This window comes from Polypterus senegalus, chromosome 7 (genome assembly GCF_016835505.1).
Source record: "Polypterus senegalus isolate Bchr_013 chromosome 7, ASM1683550v1, whole genome shotgun sequence".
NCBI lineage: Eukaryota > Metazoa > Chordata > Cladistia > Polypteriformes > Polypteridae > Polypterus > Polypterus senegalus.
In genome coordinates, this window is record NC_053160.1 from 17,623,865 (window position 1) to 17,641,044 (window position 17,180).

At 37.3% G+C, this 17,180-nt stretch overlaps 1 protein-coding gene across 1 annotated transcript in view; it reads left to right on the forward strand.

Moving 5' to 3' along the window:
* Positions 1–17,180, forward strand: part of aco1 (aconitase 1, soluble) — a 107,758-nt gene that overhangs the window by 29,851 nt on the left and 60,727 nt on the right. The window contains exons 2-3 of the mRNA XM_039758087.1: positions 3,877–3,999; positions 15,794–15,962. Of these exons, the coding sequence (XP_039614021.1) occupies positions 3,903–3,999; positions 15,794–15,962 (266 nt within the window). The 5' untranslated portion in view covers positions 3,877–3,902. The remainder of the gene's footprint in view (positions 1–3,876; positions 4,000–15,793; positions 15,963–17,180) is intronic.

A 17,180-nucleotide genomic window follows, 5' to 3' on the forward strand; every position in this document is an offset into this window, starting at 1 on the left:
GTCAATGGGCTGCATTGCATGTGGCACAAAATGTGCACATATCTGTGAGACAGATTTGAAAAAGAAAACCAGCAAAGAGCAATGTGGACTATAAAAGTATATGGAATGAAATAACGCTTACGTTTGTATTTTCTGAAATTTCACAAAAAAAGCAGAGTAAGGGACAGTGTTTTGTTTGCAAAGCAAAACACTGAATTCCGATACAAATTCAATTTTGTCCAAATCGTCACTATTTAGTGATTCTAAATTCCTTCTGCGTCCGCATCTGTGCATCTGCTTGCATCACATTATTGCTTGGCTGCTGGTTAAGAAAAGGAAAATTAATTACAATTAAGACAAAAAAAGGATGTTCCATTGGCAGATGTAAATGGTTGTTACTTAAGAAAATGGCTGGAACAAAAATCTGCAGCCATTGTGCACCTCCGAGATCAGTAACATATTTAAAATTGACAAAAACCTGCACTTACTAGTCGCCTTTCGACTGTCTCATTCCCATGTTTAGGAGAGAAAATACCTTGTATATATGCAACCAAAATTTGTGTTTAACACTCTCACTCTCATAGTGATTTGCAGAGGTGCTGTGATGGCCGAGTGGGCAGCAATGCTGCCTTCAGTATTCAATGTCCTGGTTTGTATCCTGTGTCTAGTTATTGTCCCTATGAAGTAGGAATGTTTTCCCTGTGTTTGTGTGAATTTTCTTGGATGTGCTCCTGATATCCTCCCACATTCACCAAGATTATGCATGCTAAATTACTTTGATTTTGAATTGTCTGAGCACAAGTGTTCCTCTGAGTGAAGCCTGTAATGTAGTGATGGAAACGGGACCTTTTTATTTAGATTATCAGAATATGTAAGCTTTCAGTAAAACACACACTTCACTAATTTTGAAAAGTCCTGCAACTAGTAAAGGGTGTTTTTTAACCATTTGCCAGTCTCCACCTGGCCAGATGGTGGTTAGTGGTGCTACTGGATAACCGAAGAATCTCCTGTTTTGAGTCATGAAGTGTGTGTGTGATCTGTTTGTTCTTTCAATGTTGTTGCAGCTTTTACTTTTTCACCTCCAAGCTTCTTGGTTTCCAAACTTGAGATGTTACTGTTTCAATTTATGCAGTTTGTAGCCTGTTCATATTCCCATGTTTGCAAAGATCTCGGTTAAAATTGAAAAATCTCTACTTTGTAATTTTTTTTTTTTAGATGCCTATGATGCCAAAGAGTGGTAATAATAGTCATAATAATGCTTTTATATAATGCATTACTTACTACTTCAAGTGCTTTACACAGTGAGTGAGGAGCTGCAGTATCCACCTGGATGATGCAATGGCAGCCATTTTGCACCAGTACTCTCACCACACATTAGCCGTTGTTAGCTAATCAGAGATGGGGGATGATTAGGGGACCAGAATGACTAGACCGTGGTGGGCAATTTTGCCAGGGTAATGGGGTACATCCTACTCTTTATGAGAGGATGCCCAGGGATCTTCTATGATCACAGAGAGTCAGGACCTTGGTTTTATGTCTCATCTGAGGGAAGACCCCATTTTTACAGCACAGTGTCACTGCACTTAGTTTTTAGGGAACCATATCACTGTTCTACAAAAAAGTATTTTTTGTTTGCTACTGGGTACTTCAGACCCAGCTCTCTATTAAGTTTTTTTACACTGATTTCATATATGAAATATGAATTAAGCTAGCACATCAGATTTCTGAGATACACATCATTGCTGTTTTGACACTTTTGAATATCAATATAATATTTCAACATAATATAGAATTTGAACTCTGTCCCACTAAAATTGTTTCATCCATCCATCCATTACCCAACCCACTATATCCTAACTACAGGGTCACAGGGGGTCTGCTGGAGCCAATCCCAGCCAACATAGGGCGGAAAGCAGGAAACAAACCCCGGGCAGGGCGCCAGCCCACCGCAGACCAACAATGTTTGAATGTGTTTATTCTTAAAACGAATAGTACTCTGAAGACGACACCAGAGACACTTTAAAACATGTTTGTCAATTTACCTCAATATAAAAGTGAGGTCAGCGTGCTCCTTATTGACGGAGGCAATTGCTTTTGTGCTTTTACTGCACAACCATCTCTCTTTGCAGGAACCAACAGTAGTTACCCATCATGCTCGGAGTAAATTTTCCCTGATATCGGTTTTCCATCACCTTTATATCTTGATGAAATCTTTCCCCCTGCTCATCTCTGACATCCCTTAGATTTGGTGGAAAAAAATCGAGATGAGAATGTAAAAAATGTGTCTTCAGTGACATTCTGGCTCCCATAAGCTAATATACTTCCAGCATATTCTCCACAAGCTCAGCATAATTCTGTGCTCTGTGACTGTCAAGACATTTCTGGACAACCTACACGAATAAGGGTGCTGATTCATTTGGCTTCAGTTTCCTTTTGAATTCATTGTCAAGCAGCAGTTCACGGATTTCAGGGCCAACAAAAATGCCTTCCTTAATTTTGGCTTCACTTTTCTGGAGACCAAACTTATTTCTTAAATGCTGAAATGCATCGCCTTTACTGTCCAGTCACCCTAGTTGTCCAAGACTTGGAACATCATAACTAAAAAATGGGACGTGCTGGACGAAAATGGTTTTTAGATTTGGAGTCAGCAAGTGAAATTTGTTAAAGTACAGATGAAAGAATCCTAGTAGCAAAATGCTTGTTGACCAGTGATTCAGACCACAGAGTAAGTGCCACCTGCTGGCCTCATCAGCACCTCTTCAGCAGCAACCCTGGTGGTTCTCTCATCCAATCAATCAGCTTGATTTATAAAGTACAGAAAAAACATTCAGCATGGTCCCAATACACTGTACAAATAGGAAGAATAAATGGGACAAGGTATATAAAGTAAGCAAATATAAACAGAAATAAAAAATGGCAACATTAATGTTGAAAGAATAATAAATAAAGTTGAAATAAAATGACATTAAAAAAATGAAAAGTTAAGGTATGTCAATAAGTAATAAAAAAAAAAAATAATAACCCAAGTAATGGCTGGGCCCAAACCTGCTGAGCCTTAGGTGGATTACCAGCTCTGCAGTGCTGGTGGTATAGCTGCTAATCTGATGCCAATCAAACCATATCAGGCGCCAGCATCCCATTATTTTATTTATTTATTGACTCAAATGGCTCATGAACTTGCATGTCTCACTATTTATAAATACAAAATGGACAGATATTATTAAATAAGTAACTTAAAGTTGAGAGAAATCAGCACACATAAAGGAAAAACTCTGGTATGGTCCCACCAGAATTTTCTTGTCAGAAATACAGTACAACTAGTTTGGAATAACTTGTAATGTAATCTTACTGCCTAATGAACATTCTGTTATAACTTGAAGTACACTGCTGGGACACTCTATCATCCTGCATACAACTCGTCTTTCAAAACACTGTAGGAATAGGATTTTTTCATTTAGAATTAGAAGAAAAGTACTTTTTTAAGGAAAAGTGTAAAAGTTGTTTAGAGTCTAGTCAGCATTTATTAATAATTTGGTTCTAAATTAACTGAACATGATGAACCACTGCTAATAGTTCAGGCACATCTACGTCTCGCACTGATCATTTCAAATTAAGCATTTCACTTTTCTTCTGTTCTCCTTATAGATCTGATATGGAATATAAAGTATTATAATATTCCTTACTGACATGTAATTTGCTCATTGAGATGAAATTTTTGAAATAAATATACAATGTAAAAAGAGAAGAATAGCAATCTTGCAGCACCCAGGCCTCGCATTTTAATTCTGGATTCTTTGACTGTTTGCTTGCCTATAGAAGTGTGAATTTTAGAATGAATTTTTTGCAACTTATTTATTTGTTTCTTTGGCTAATTTGTTCTTTTCTTTTTATTTTAAGGTAAGAAGGGAGGCACACCTGCTACCATGAGCAACCCGTATGCATATCTGGCTGAGCCCCTGGACCCTGAAGATCCTGAAAACAAATTCTTTAACTTGCACAAGCTCAATGACCACAGATACGGTACTTTAGTTTTTTAAGATTTGCACTAAAGTTGTTCTCTTGATTCCCCCTTTATTTCACCAAATAAATAAAATGACTAGTTTTTGTGTTCATGACACTGCCATCCGCATGTAAATATTGATACCTTGTCAAGTTCTCTAGTTTCCAAGAAATTATAAGGTTTATCTCTTTTCCACGAACTGAGTGCTGCTTTTGCTTGTATTTTAATTGGATAATGTACATATGTAATTTTTAGATATGTGCAGTGCTTCAAACTTGAATTAAGAATATTACTAAGTTTTTTCATAAAATATTCTGCACTGTAACAATATAAAAAAACTTGACGACCTTTGCTTTTTACTAAAATTATACCATCTTGGCTGTTTCTAAACCTCTTAAAGGAATATGCTGCTGAAAAACGATTTTTTCTTCAAATGTTACTTGCCTCATGTACTTCGTACTGACAGTTGAGAAAAAAAATTTAATCTCATGTTTTCATGCAGAAAGGAGGTAAAGTTTATGATTCAATTGAAACGGTAGATAGCCAACACAGGACAACAGCAAACAACATCAGCATTTCCATGTAAATCCCACGTTGCTAGTGTCACATTAATATGTGCAAAGTTATCGAGTCATTTGTTTGCAAAGTCCCAAACTTTTGTATTTTTACTGAAATGTTAAAAAGCACTTAGGAAAACATTCTCATGATCAAGGATGGAACACACGTGTGTGTGTGTGCACATACACAATCGAGTGTTGGAATTGTAGACCCGCCTGCCACCCCCTTTCATTAGTCAGGAGTATAGCCCAGTAAAAGCTCGTTCATTGGCTATCATTGTTTCTCATGCGATATCAATATTGTATTCCAGGTACAGAGAGACACCTAAAACTGAAAATAAAAAGTAAAAAATTGAAACACAACAGCCATGCATATATTTCTATTATAAGTAATTTTGAATTAAAAAAAAATGAAATTGCCTTTTGGCAAGAAACTACTTTAGTATTTATTACTGAAAAACAAAACACACATTTTAGCAAGATAAGCACATAAAATAGTAAATGAAGTAAAACACAAAGAATATTTTTCATACAGAAATATATTACAAAAATGATATGTCATACCTACATATTTCGTGAAATATTTAACAATCTGTGAACAAAGAGCATAGCACACATTGGATTGATTCCATGCAGTGCAATTTCAGTTGAGTTTTTTTTTTATATACTTTAATTTAGCTAACTGAAATAACTGGAGCACCAATAGTTTTCAAATTAGCCTATGATCTTTATTATAATATGTACTGAAAAACATGACTGATTGTAAATTATATTTTTTCCTTTGATTATTGTCATCTGAATGAGACAGGGAGTAATTTTAGAATGTTTTGGTAGCAACAAACAAACAATAACTATGATAACAGAAGGTAGACTTTTTAGAGGTGAAAAAAATGTGCAAGTGCGATCAAGGGTGTTCTGGAGGAGAGAGACTGATTCACACTTGGCTAATAAAAGTAGTAAACGGTCTTTCACATAAAAAAAAAAAAAAAGAAAATGTAAATCACATTTTCCGAATATTATTTTCAGAGTTACAACAACATGGACATTTGGAACACCATTGGAATATTAGGGCAAGTTGAGGAATGTCAGGAGCATGATGCACACACGGAGTAAATGGTTAAAGATTTACAAAAGCAACACAAATTGGCATTGTCCATTGAGCTTCTGTTGTTACCTTTTAGTTTTATATGTTTCTTAGTACATGCTATACAATATTTATATCATGTACAGTGCAGTGTTAGCCAATGAGTAACATTTTACTGGGCTGTACTCCTGACCAGTGAAAGAGGGTGACAGGCAGGTATTCAATTCTGACATTTGTTCGTACGTGTAAACATTTCTTCCTCATTCACAAGAGCATTTTCAGGAAGCATTTTATTTAAAAATATTTTAGTAAAAGTACATGTGTTTGGGCCGTGGATAACTCTGCATGAGGATTATGCGACACAAGTAAAGTGAGATTTTCTTCGTGAATGTTTTCATACTGTCTACTGTTATTGTGCGAATTTCCAATTCCATTGAAACATTAACTTTTTCTCCATGAGATTAAAAACTTTTCTTGGTCGTCACTCCAAAGAACGTAGGGATGTAACATTTGAACAAAATGTAATTTTTTTTGGTGGAGTATTCTTTGAAGGTGGTCTTAATATTAAACCAAGGCACTGATGGTTTATACTATATATGTATTTCTTATAGATGCCTAAAGATGTGGTGGGTTTTTTTTTTTTTTAATTATGTGACAGAAGGGGCTTATTTTCTCTTTTTTTCCCCCATGTTTTTTAGTTTCCTCACTATACATGCATCCACACCAAAAGTATGGAAGGTATTATGTATTACTAGCCATGGTACCTGTCAAAGACCAATAATAGCAAATCCTTTTAAATTTTTCTATCTCTTGCCCTATATGTACCTTCAGCACCTTTCCTCTGTTTTCATGTGTCTCTCAGTGTCTCTTAACCAGTGCTTCCTCTGTCAAGCATTTTGCCATAAGGCCTGCTTCTCAGACTCTTTGTCATTATTTTCGAGGCACCTTTCTCGCCTCCTGTCCAGTTTCATACTTGTCTTCTTTGAAAGTGACTCTCTGTGTGCATCTTTACTCCTTCTCGTGCGTCTCACACTCGCACTTCCTCTTTCATAGTGTCACCAAATCCAGACTGACCAATCGGATTGCCCTGAGGGACTGGGCACACAGACCTTAGTGTTTTATTATATAGTGGATAGAAAATCTAAATTGACAAGTTGTGACCAACAGTAGGTTCCTTTTTTGAACTAATAAACCATCCAAGCTTTATTCCTGCCTTGCACTGTATGCTGCTAAGATAATTTCAACTTTTTTGCAATATTGCCATGGAAAGAGTGGATTCAGAAAATAACGGATGAATTTTTTTTTTTTGGGGTGTGTGCACAGGAAAACTTTTGTTTGGTGGTGAGCCAAAATTGTCAATATCAGCTCAAGTCTGTGTGTGACCAAGATCCCAGGCAATCTTAACATATTTTAATGACCAACAGTAACTCTAAAAATAATTACCCCAAGAAATGGTTTAATTGTAACACATTTTATTAAAAGCCTTTTAAAACAATCACCAATAAGAGTCATTTTAAAGTAAAGTGACATTGCTCTAGTCACAAAAATGAAACTGCTTGGTTCTGTTCAGTTAATGACAATATAGATTCTAGACATTGCAATGATAAATTGATTGAAAAAAAAATTGCCTATTAATACACAGCTGTATTTTCTTTTAGGAATTCCCATTTGAGAAAAGACCTTTTTGCAACTGTGTGTGTAAACGTAAAATGATGGCATGCACTTAGTCTTCTTGCAAAGCCTTGAAAACAAATGCTAAGTAATGTAGAGTCAGTAGAAATGAAACACATTCACCAAAATTTCTGTATTTTTCAAGACAGTATTTCACTAGGGCTCGAGTGCATCCATCCGCAAGACCTCTGAAACACTGTCCACGTTAATGGCAAAAGGTGATGGAAAAATTACAAAATCTATCTTGCAGTGCCTCAAAACGAGGTTCAAATTCCCTGCAAAGGATGGCATATCTGCTGCAGTCTACATTTGTGTTTGGAAATTTCGAAAAACCAAGTGTGTTTTTGGATTTTAATTGTTGAAGTTGCCTCAGAATATTGTCAAGTTTGAGAATGGACAAAAAGATAAATTAACAGCACTGCACCAAAAACAGAAGTTGACTTATCTGGGAAGAGATATAACTGTCATCCTGTTCTGAGTCAGCGATGAGGCATTTGAGAAACACACAAATTGCTAAAGACAACATTGCAATTCTGTTGCCAGCAAGTTTATTTTATATGTTGTCTCACCAAAAACATGGCTTGAAATACAGGAGTAATCCATTTTGATTGATCTGTCTCCTTGTGTCTTTCTCCATTTAACCTTTGTGCACTGACCTGAGGCCTCATTTATAAAACTGTGTGGGTTTGAGTGGGAAAATAAGTGCATGCCAAAAAACAGGAAAATGGTAAGAAAAAAAAAAATTGTAACTATGTTTCTGTGCAGTTTAACCTTTAAAAGTAAGAACCCCGTTGTAAATGTGTTTATGTGAATGTACCTCAAAAGCCACCTGGAGACGTCCATATGTGGAGCATGCTAGTCAACTTCATACATATGAATTCATGATGCTGCAGAACTTCATTGGCTGGCATAGCAGCCTCCCACTTAATGCTCTGAGACCCTACAACCTGCATTCAAAAGCAACTGGCTGCACTGCTTAGCTGAGAGCCCAAGATCATGTGTGACATTATAGCACACCTCTCCTCTGCATTCTGGGCGTCTGGGAAAGGGATTTGTTTGGGCAGGTAGCTGCTGTTACCTGGCACATGTAATGACAATATTGCGGTGACAATGAATAGTACAAGCAATATGATAAACTGAGTGTTCAACCAGTTACCTTACCAATACGCCAGCCACCACATACAACACCATCACGTCTGCCAAAGCTACTTTGCCTCAAAATAAATGAATCATGGGCTGACCCAGGCCTCTGAGCCATGACATTTGTCAGCCTCATCTTGGTGTCACACATACAGTAACTTAATAGAATCTCACTCCTCATTAATGGAATCTTGCTGCTCACTGTTAACAAAAGCACCTTCGTTCTTACTAGGTACCCTTATTGCATATGACTTCAGTAAATTGCTCCAGTTATGTTAGGAGAACCTGGACACTGCTGCAAATTGTCTTTTTTATGTTGGCAAAAATGTTTTACATATGTGCACCCACACCATAGAAAAATTGGATGCAGCGCCTTTCCAATCAGTTAATAGCTTTCAGCACAGCGGGTATGACAGAGTGAAGGTTGACTGAAATATTACTGACGTGTTGTCCAGTTTCCTGAGAAGTGACAACTTGTAGCCTATATAATAAACTGATGAAAAACCAAAAACGTTTTTAAGTCCAAATACATGTCATTGACCTTTTAAAGTTAGAATGTTAGTTTCTTAACCTTTGAGATGTAGTAAGGTTTTTCATGCCAACGCACAACATAATAACGGCTTAGTGATATGTATTACTACGGTTGCAGTGGCTTAATTTCCCTACTTGATCAAGGGTGTCTTCATTTTCTAATTTTTCTGAAATGTTGCATATGCTTGGGTCACAGCTGCCTTAAATATTCACACGTTCCCTGCCACATTTTCTTTTATTTTGAGCCTCTTTTTGTGCGTACACAAGCTTTTTAAGTTAGTTATACCTAAAATTCCGACACCAATGAAGTGCATAGCTGATAAAATCATATTCTTTTAAAAAACAAAACATGCACACTTACCCCTTCTATGTATTAGCACCACACACTGTCTTTATTTGTATGGTAAAAATGTGTTTTGTGTTATTTTTTGGATGACACAGTGGGCAACTATGTTTACACCGGCCAACTGTATTGTAGCATGCCCTTGTTAAGTGTTCATGAGGGCTGAAATATAGATTTCTATGATTAGCGTGTGGGCCACCTGCACCCCATGCTGCTGGCCCGCAGGTTACTCACCCCTGGGCCAAAAGAATGCCTAATCAGTGAATTGCTCATAGCACACAATGAATCATAATAACTATATAAACATGCTATTGTAAACAGTAAAGTAAAAGTGAATAAATAAAAAATAAAATGCCTCTTTAGTAACAGAGTTACTCTTGAAGATTTAGGGATTGTGGCAACTACTGTAGTACCCACCACAGGCTCTTGGATCTGATACCCAATTATCCGTAATGCCATCCATTTTCTTACTTGCAACCTTTTGCATCACAGGGTCATAAGGAGGTAGAGTCTGTATGGCTAAATTGGTGCTGTTTTGAATCAACCCTTGATAAGATACCAGTCTTTGCAGGGTGCACCTTGGTGATACTGAGCCAATTTAGTATTAACGTTTGACTTAAGGGGTAGACATGGTTTTGCAGTGGTGTTTTGTTTAAATCCTGCTTCTTTATGCTGCCTGTTTGGAGTTTGCTTATTACTATGCATCTGAGGCACTGCTCCGTACTTTCGTAGTATTCTTTTATATACTTCCGCTTAGTTCCTAAAGATTTAATCATACTGATGCCCATTTTACATAAAACCTCCTTTAGTTCTACTGGTAGCACTAGGATAATGTCTCTCACCATGAGGTAGTAAGTTGGATTCTGTGGGTCCTTTAGGACTCTTGCCTGAATGTGTACCTCTAATTCAATCCAGTCTTTGCTAGAAGCTAAAATCCAAACTTTTGTTTGTTGTTTTATTTTTAGGTCATTAGTCACTTTAGTGCTGTGAATATTTGATTAGTCAACAATCATGTGTGTTGATGCCTTAGACCTGAGTGGCTTCACTTATGACTGTGGTACATTTATAGACGTTCATCACAGTAAGCCAAGGGTAATTGGTTTCACTTCCTGGCATCCCATCCGGAGCTGATACCTGCCTTACACCTGATGCTGCTGGACTAGTTTGTCAATTAACAATAATTGTAATGTTGATTTAGACTGAAGGTGCCTAATTTGAGGCTGTTTTACACGTGATACTTTTTAAACAGCCAGTAAGAAAATGTTGATGAAATGATGAATAATCACTGTAAGAAAATGCCTTCTGGTTTCCTTCCTTATAAGTGACAGTGGCATTAAACCTGTCAAGAACATTTTCAATGTTGGGGACACACGTGTATTTTTGCCTTGCAAACACCATAACCTATTGTCTATGTGAGAGGAGTGAAAGCTTTAGATTCATCAAAAATTTCGATCTCCGGTTTTTAACATATCTCAACATTTCAGTGTCCTTTTATATCAAACACCTCAATATCTCAATGATGGTTGTGTGTGTGTCTGGGTCTCTCAGTTTCTGGGGGCGGTCTAGTGCTGGACAGAAAAATACCAAACTCGAAACTTAAGCCTGTTATGAGATGACGATGTGCTGGTTAGTTTTTGAACCAAATCTTGAAGAGAAAGAGGCGCTCTAGAGGAACCTTCAAATACTGTAATCCTGCAATTAATTATGAATTCTTCTCGTCAATTGCTATCGTAATCGCCTATTTTATGATCATAAAGATCAGCATCAGTGTGGTAAGTAATTACTGAAATTTTATAGAAATGTTTGGGTAACTTGGCTTTTCTAGGGTGGTGACATCCAAATAATGTATTGTTTTAAAGCTACTTTCAGCTAATCTAGGTAGAGCTTCCAGAGTGACAGAAGAATGTCTTGTCTGCAATGTTGGCACAATCTGCCTAAAAATGTAAGCTAACTATATAACAGTGATATGTTCTGAAACTGTTAACGTTTTTGAAGACTCAAAATGCACTATAAGGAAAGCATTTGTACCTTTATGAGATTGTTGAATATCCCATACCCAAACAATGAGTAGTATTATGGAGCTAGTTCCGGCCTTTACATCTATAATAGCCTCCACTCTTCTGTGAAGTTTTTCCTCAAGATTTCGGAGTATGTCAGTGTGTCCGTTTAAGCCCATTCAGTCAAAAGAGAATTTGTGAGGTGAGGTATTGATGTTGGAGCAGAAGACCTGGTTTACATTCGGCATTCCATTTTATCCCAGAGATGATAAGCAGGGTTGAGGATGGGTGATTTTTACATTCTGTACAATTCAGCACTTGGCAGCCCTGCTCTGTGAGTATGCGTGGTCTTCCACTTTGTGGCTGAGCTGTTGTTGCTACTTGATGTTTTCATTTCACAATTGGAAAACTTAAAATTGACTGGGGCAGATCCAGTAGAGTAGAAATTTCATGTACTGCCTTGTGGCAAAGGTAACCTCCTATGACAGTGCCATCTTTAAAGTCCCTGATCTTTTCAGTACGAGCCAATGAAGGTTGCTTGGCTGTGTGCTTGACTTTATCAGAGTTGGGTAGAGTAGCCAAAAATTATACTCAAGCAAGAGTAGCGTTACTTCAAAATAATATAACTCAAGTAGAAGTAAAAAGTAGCCAAAAAATTACTCAAGTAAGAGTAGAAAAGTATTTGGTGAAAAGACTACTCAAGTACTGAGTAACTGTTTGAACATAATAAATGATTTATTTTTTAGAAATGTTGTAATAAGACAGACAAAAATATAAAATAATGTGCAAATTCTATTTCCAAATAATAAAATAAAAAAAATGAGTAAAAATAAATAACATCTTTACAAAATAAAGATGCACAAATAACACAAAGTTCCAAAGCTTTTGAAGCCAAAACCTACAGTAGGTAACATGTATGTTTGAACAGTGCAAACTACTTACAGTGACAAGATGTGCTGTACACTGACAGTATAATACTGCATATGCACTTTGTGGTGTAGCGGGTCCACGGAGGCTTCCAAAAAAAAAATAAAAAGGCCAGTTTCAAATCCATAAAGCCGTGTCCCTCTCCATGGGCACAATTGCACGACCGCGGGGAGTTAATGAGGTAGTTGGAGCGAGTCGCACCTGCACATGCGGGTGCGATCGTTCTCAATTGCTTCATTGGCTTCCTGCGGCATGTGATTAAGGCCCACGGAGACGGGAGTGTATATATACGGGTCAGCACAAAAAAAAGAATGGGGAATCAAAGAAAAGGAGAAAAGAAAAGAGCCAAGATGGAAGTTCAGCCGAAAGGAGCTCGTGGCTGCTGACTCTCTGCCGGCTACGCAAGCAAGAGGTGAGCAAGGAGAATGAGAAGGAGGTGGGCTGAGATTAGGAGGAGTTAGTTTGCATTTTAACCTCAGATTTTTAATGGATCTATTTGATTTTTTTTAATCCTTTTCACAATGATTTTTATATATTTGATATTTATATATGTACTATTTTTTAGAACACTGCACCATTGACATTTTTGTTGATTTTACTTTTGTTTTGACTGGTTTTTAATAAAAGCACTCGAGTACTTTTTCCACCATCCTCTGGCCTTATCAGTGAATTATCCTTGAATGTCAGCTCATCTCGGTCATAACTATCGACGGTGTGGGTTCAGTAGACTCCCATGTGGGAAGAGGGAGTCTGTAGGGGACCGGAATCGTCGCACACATGCCCTCCAAATAGCACAGCTGATTGAAAATAACAGAACAAGGCAGCTTGTGCACCTATAAGAAGTCTCACATTACCATGACTGTCTGTGTATGTTTGGTTAAAATGTTCTTGTTCTTCACTCAGTGAAGTGATGGTTAAGCTTCAGCAGGAGTTGGCTCTCAAGGTTCTTGCAGTGAAGCTGTGACCGTTTAGCAGTGAACAGGAGCCCCGCATGACTATAAAAAGTCTCTCACAGGCTGCAGATGCCGGAAGTTTGTGTATGGTCATGGGACTGCATGGCTACACGTCTGATTGGTGAAATGTGGTCATGTAATTATTGTTGCTACGTCTGATGAAACAGTCATGTAGTAGATCCACTGGCGACTTCTCTTTGGCAAAAATATAGTGTAATATATAAATGGAAAAAAGTAACGAGTCGAGTGTTGCCCAATGTAACGGAGTAAGAGTAGTGTTTCTTCTTCACAAATGTACTCAAGTAAAAGTATGGTGCAATAAAACTACTCTTAGAAGTACATTTTTTTTTCTAAAAAAGTTACTCAAGTAAATGTAACAGAGTAATGTAAGTCATTACTACTTACCTCTGGATTTTATGCACCTGTTAACAATGAGTGTGGATGAAACACCTGAACTCAATAATTGGTGTCCACATACAGCCTTATTCTCATTCTAGAGAAACGTTACAGTTATGTCTGGTTTTCTCGTAAAGCAGAAAATCTGATACGTTAACTTAGTGATTCTTAATTTTGTTCCGCATGAGTGTGGAATGTGCATGATTAAAAATTAGCATCCAATCCAGGAATTCCTTCTCCTTTTCACCTAATCCAGGTCAGGACATGTCGGGGAGCATGCACTGGTTCAGAGCGTTGCAACACAACAAAACCGCTCAGAATCATGGTTGGCAACCCCCCTATGCAGACACGTGGTCCAGTCCCACCCTCCAGAAATGACCATTTATCTGCCGCAGCCAGGTGTCACATGGGCGTCCCCTTGTCCTGATCCTGTCCCTTTTGTCCTCAACAATGAGGATAATGTGAGCTAGATCACCCTCAGTGAATCGTGCCACATAGCCTTAGTACCGTAACTGATGCTACCTCACAATTCAGGCAGTGTGCCTCCTTTGGTACTCCATGAGCAACCGCTCGTTTGACACAAAGTCAGATCCGCAATACCCAAGGATTCTTTGAAAAGGCACATTACCAAAGGAGTTTATTTAAAATATATCCCTCTATTATATAAAAAAAAATCCTGGGACAACACGATACTATTTTGAAGTCCCGCGAGATGAGACTTTGGCTATGAGATTTTTTTTCAAGTCACGTCATCCTCTCAACCATATTCAACCACACACACATGGTCCTCTCACCTCTCATTTGTGTGAATGCTTTTGACAGACACATTTCCTGTTTTCTCAGCTCTTATAAATTTTAAAGTTTTCCTCTCTTTAGGTTCAAAGTTAAAGAAGATGTATTCTGTCCAAATCTTATTGAAGAATTTCATCACGAACGGTTATCAACAGAAAAAATGAGTACATGGGTAATCCTAACACTAAGAAATGATGAAGTCAAACTAATTAACACAAAAAATGTTGATAGGTTACACAGCAAATTGGTTAAATGCATATCAATAGACTCTGCTGAAACAGTTGGTGGTGATCGTGCGGAACATGAAAAAATCAACTTACAGTATCACAAAGAATATCTGCAACAGTTAACACCATCTGGTCTTCCACCATACAAATTAATGTAGAACGTAGGATATATCCAAGAAAGGTAATGTAGTAAATCTTCCGCGGATACCATTAGACAACAAAGGAGGTCTTGATATGCTATTCGTAATAAAATGTTAATGGATTCTCGTTAGAGTAGCTTTTGCAAAGACAGTTAACAAATCTTAGAGCCAAACATTTGAAAAAGTCATTTTATTTAATAGAGAGAAAGAAACAAGTTTCAATCACGGGCAGTAATATGTTGTGTTGTCATGATGCAAGTCCAAACACTGAATCAAAATTCAGTGCGATAGTAAAATTGCTTTTACTGTAGTTTTACAGTAAAAGTGTAAGTTTAAAAAGTATTTGCGTGTTCATTTCAAAACCAAATAGAATTAAATTGTATTACGCAATGAATAATTAACGCCATATGAAACCTAATTTATTTTCAAATTGTTACGTTTTAATATTTTTAATATGGTTAATTACTTGCCATAATGTAAAATAGTTAGTTCTATTATGCATATTTAACAATTCCCATGAATATAAAAATCTGTTTAAATTGTACATCCGCATTCCTATACACGAACGGCAGAACCACAAAGAGGCTAGTGCATAGTACAAGTCCGGGGGTTGGCGAGCGAAGCAAGCAAGCATGGGGCAAAGCCCCCTAGTATCGATCATTTTTAACAAGGCCACTGAGTGTATGTTTTTGTGTAATTAACGGGTCCAGGTTGGACCTGTATGACTGAAAGTGGGTATTTGCATGAACTTGTGATGAACAGGCATCCCATTCATGGTTGGCTCCTGCCTTTTGCTTAGTATTGCTGGGAAAGTAATGATTCTTTGTGACCCCAGACCAGAAAAGGGGTTTGGAAGATGGATTCATGTATGAATGAATGAATAAATGAATAATTCTGCAAACTCACTTATTAGACTCATTTGGAAATCATAAGTATAAAGATTTTTTTTAATGTTTTTATTGAAAGAAGTATGTTTGTTTATTTTTTCATTAGATGCCATATGAATAAATATTAATATATTAATATAATACCTACTTTTTAAATTATTTTTTTCAGATTCTCTCCCATTTTCAATTCGAATACTGCTGGAATCTGCAATTAGAAACTGCGATGAGTTTTTAGTGAAAAAGGAAGATGTTGAGAACATCCTAAACTGGAGTGTCACCCAATACCAGAATGTGGAAGTGCCTTTCAAGCCTGCACGAGTCATCCTACAGGATTTCACGTGAGTTAAGCACTGGATGTCTACATTGGACATATCATTTCCAAACACTATGTACCTGGGATTGTTTTGAGAGGTCCCAGTACAGACAAATTGTTACAGTTTAAAAGAAAACTCTGTTAAGTAATATAGTCTAAACAAATATAAGGAGAAAGTTGCAGCTGCAAAGTGGAAAGGCCTTTGTCTTATCAAGTTATTATGGTAGAAGTAGTGTAGGCAAATATTCTGTACTTAGTGTGAACACCATTGTAAGTTAGTGGCTGAGTTTTGAAGAAAGTTTCTGATGAAGCCAGGGATCTGTGCCAGCAATTGGAGAGTGGCTGTTTGGAAACCTGTAAATGCTACAAGTGACTCTACTGCTTTAGGCCTATTTTTAAGGCCCTTAACCTGCAATTGCTTTGTCGTGGGTATGATGTTAACCTGCATCCAGCCCTGCAAGTAGGTTTTTCAACTTACAGGGAAAACTTAGGGGTTGATGGCAGGATTGGCACTTCAGCCAACTGTGAAATAAATTGCTGGACACACAATGAAAGTTTGGGGCAGCCACCTGTATTCTTTCCCTGGCTGCAAAAGGTTGAAGTTTTAAGTACAATGTGTACAGGTTCTAGTCCAAAAGAGAATGGTCTCAAGTAGGAAGGATGACTGGTTTTTAAGGTGGTTCAAGGGAAGTGACGTCCTCGGGCCCGGGACTGGAAGTAATGTCGTCAGACCATATTCGGATACAGGTGGAATTTCTCGTGTCGGATCTGCAGAAAGAAAAGAAAGAGATTTAGTGCAGCCAGCCACCCCCTGGCTTGGTGTGGAATTATTGTCTTCTGGTCCCTTTGGTTGACTCCCAAACGCACGTATGTGACACACCGTAAAAAATATCACACTGTTCCAGTGTGGTGCTGAGATGTCACTCTCTGCACTCGGGTCCCATTCCAGATGGTTCCTCATGTAGTGGAGGGTGTGACAACGTGCGGTCAGTGCATGCTTCTATCCTCAATTTTTATAATATAATTTTTTTTTTCTTTTTTAATTTATTGTTGTTGTTTTTGTAGTAGTAGTATATTTATAAGCTTATATAAAATGTTTTCAGTAGATTAGGAAGGCAGCATTAGCATACCAAACCAATAAGCTCAAGTAATGATAAGAAAATTAAACATATTTACAGAAATTAATTACATGGGTTGTTTTGAATTCAGAATTTTAAAGAATGAGTAAGTTCTTTGATTTATC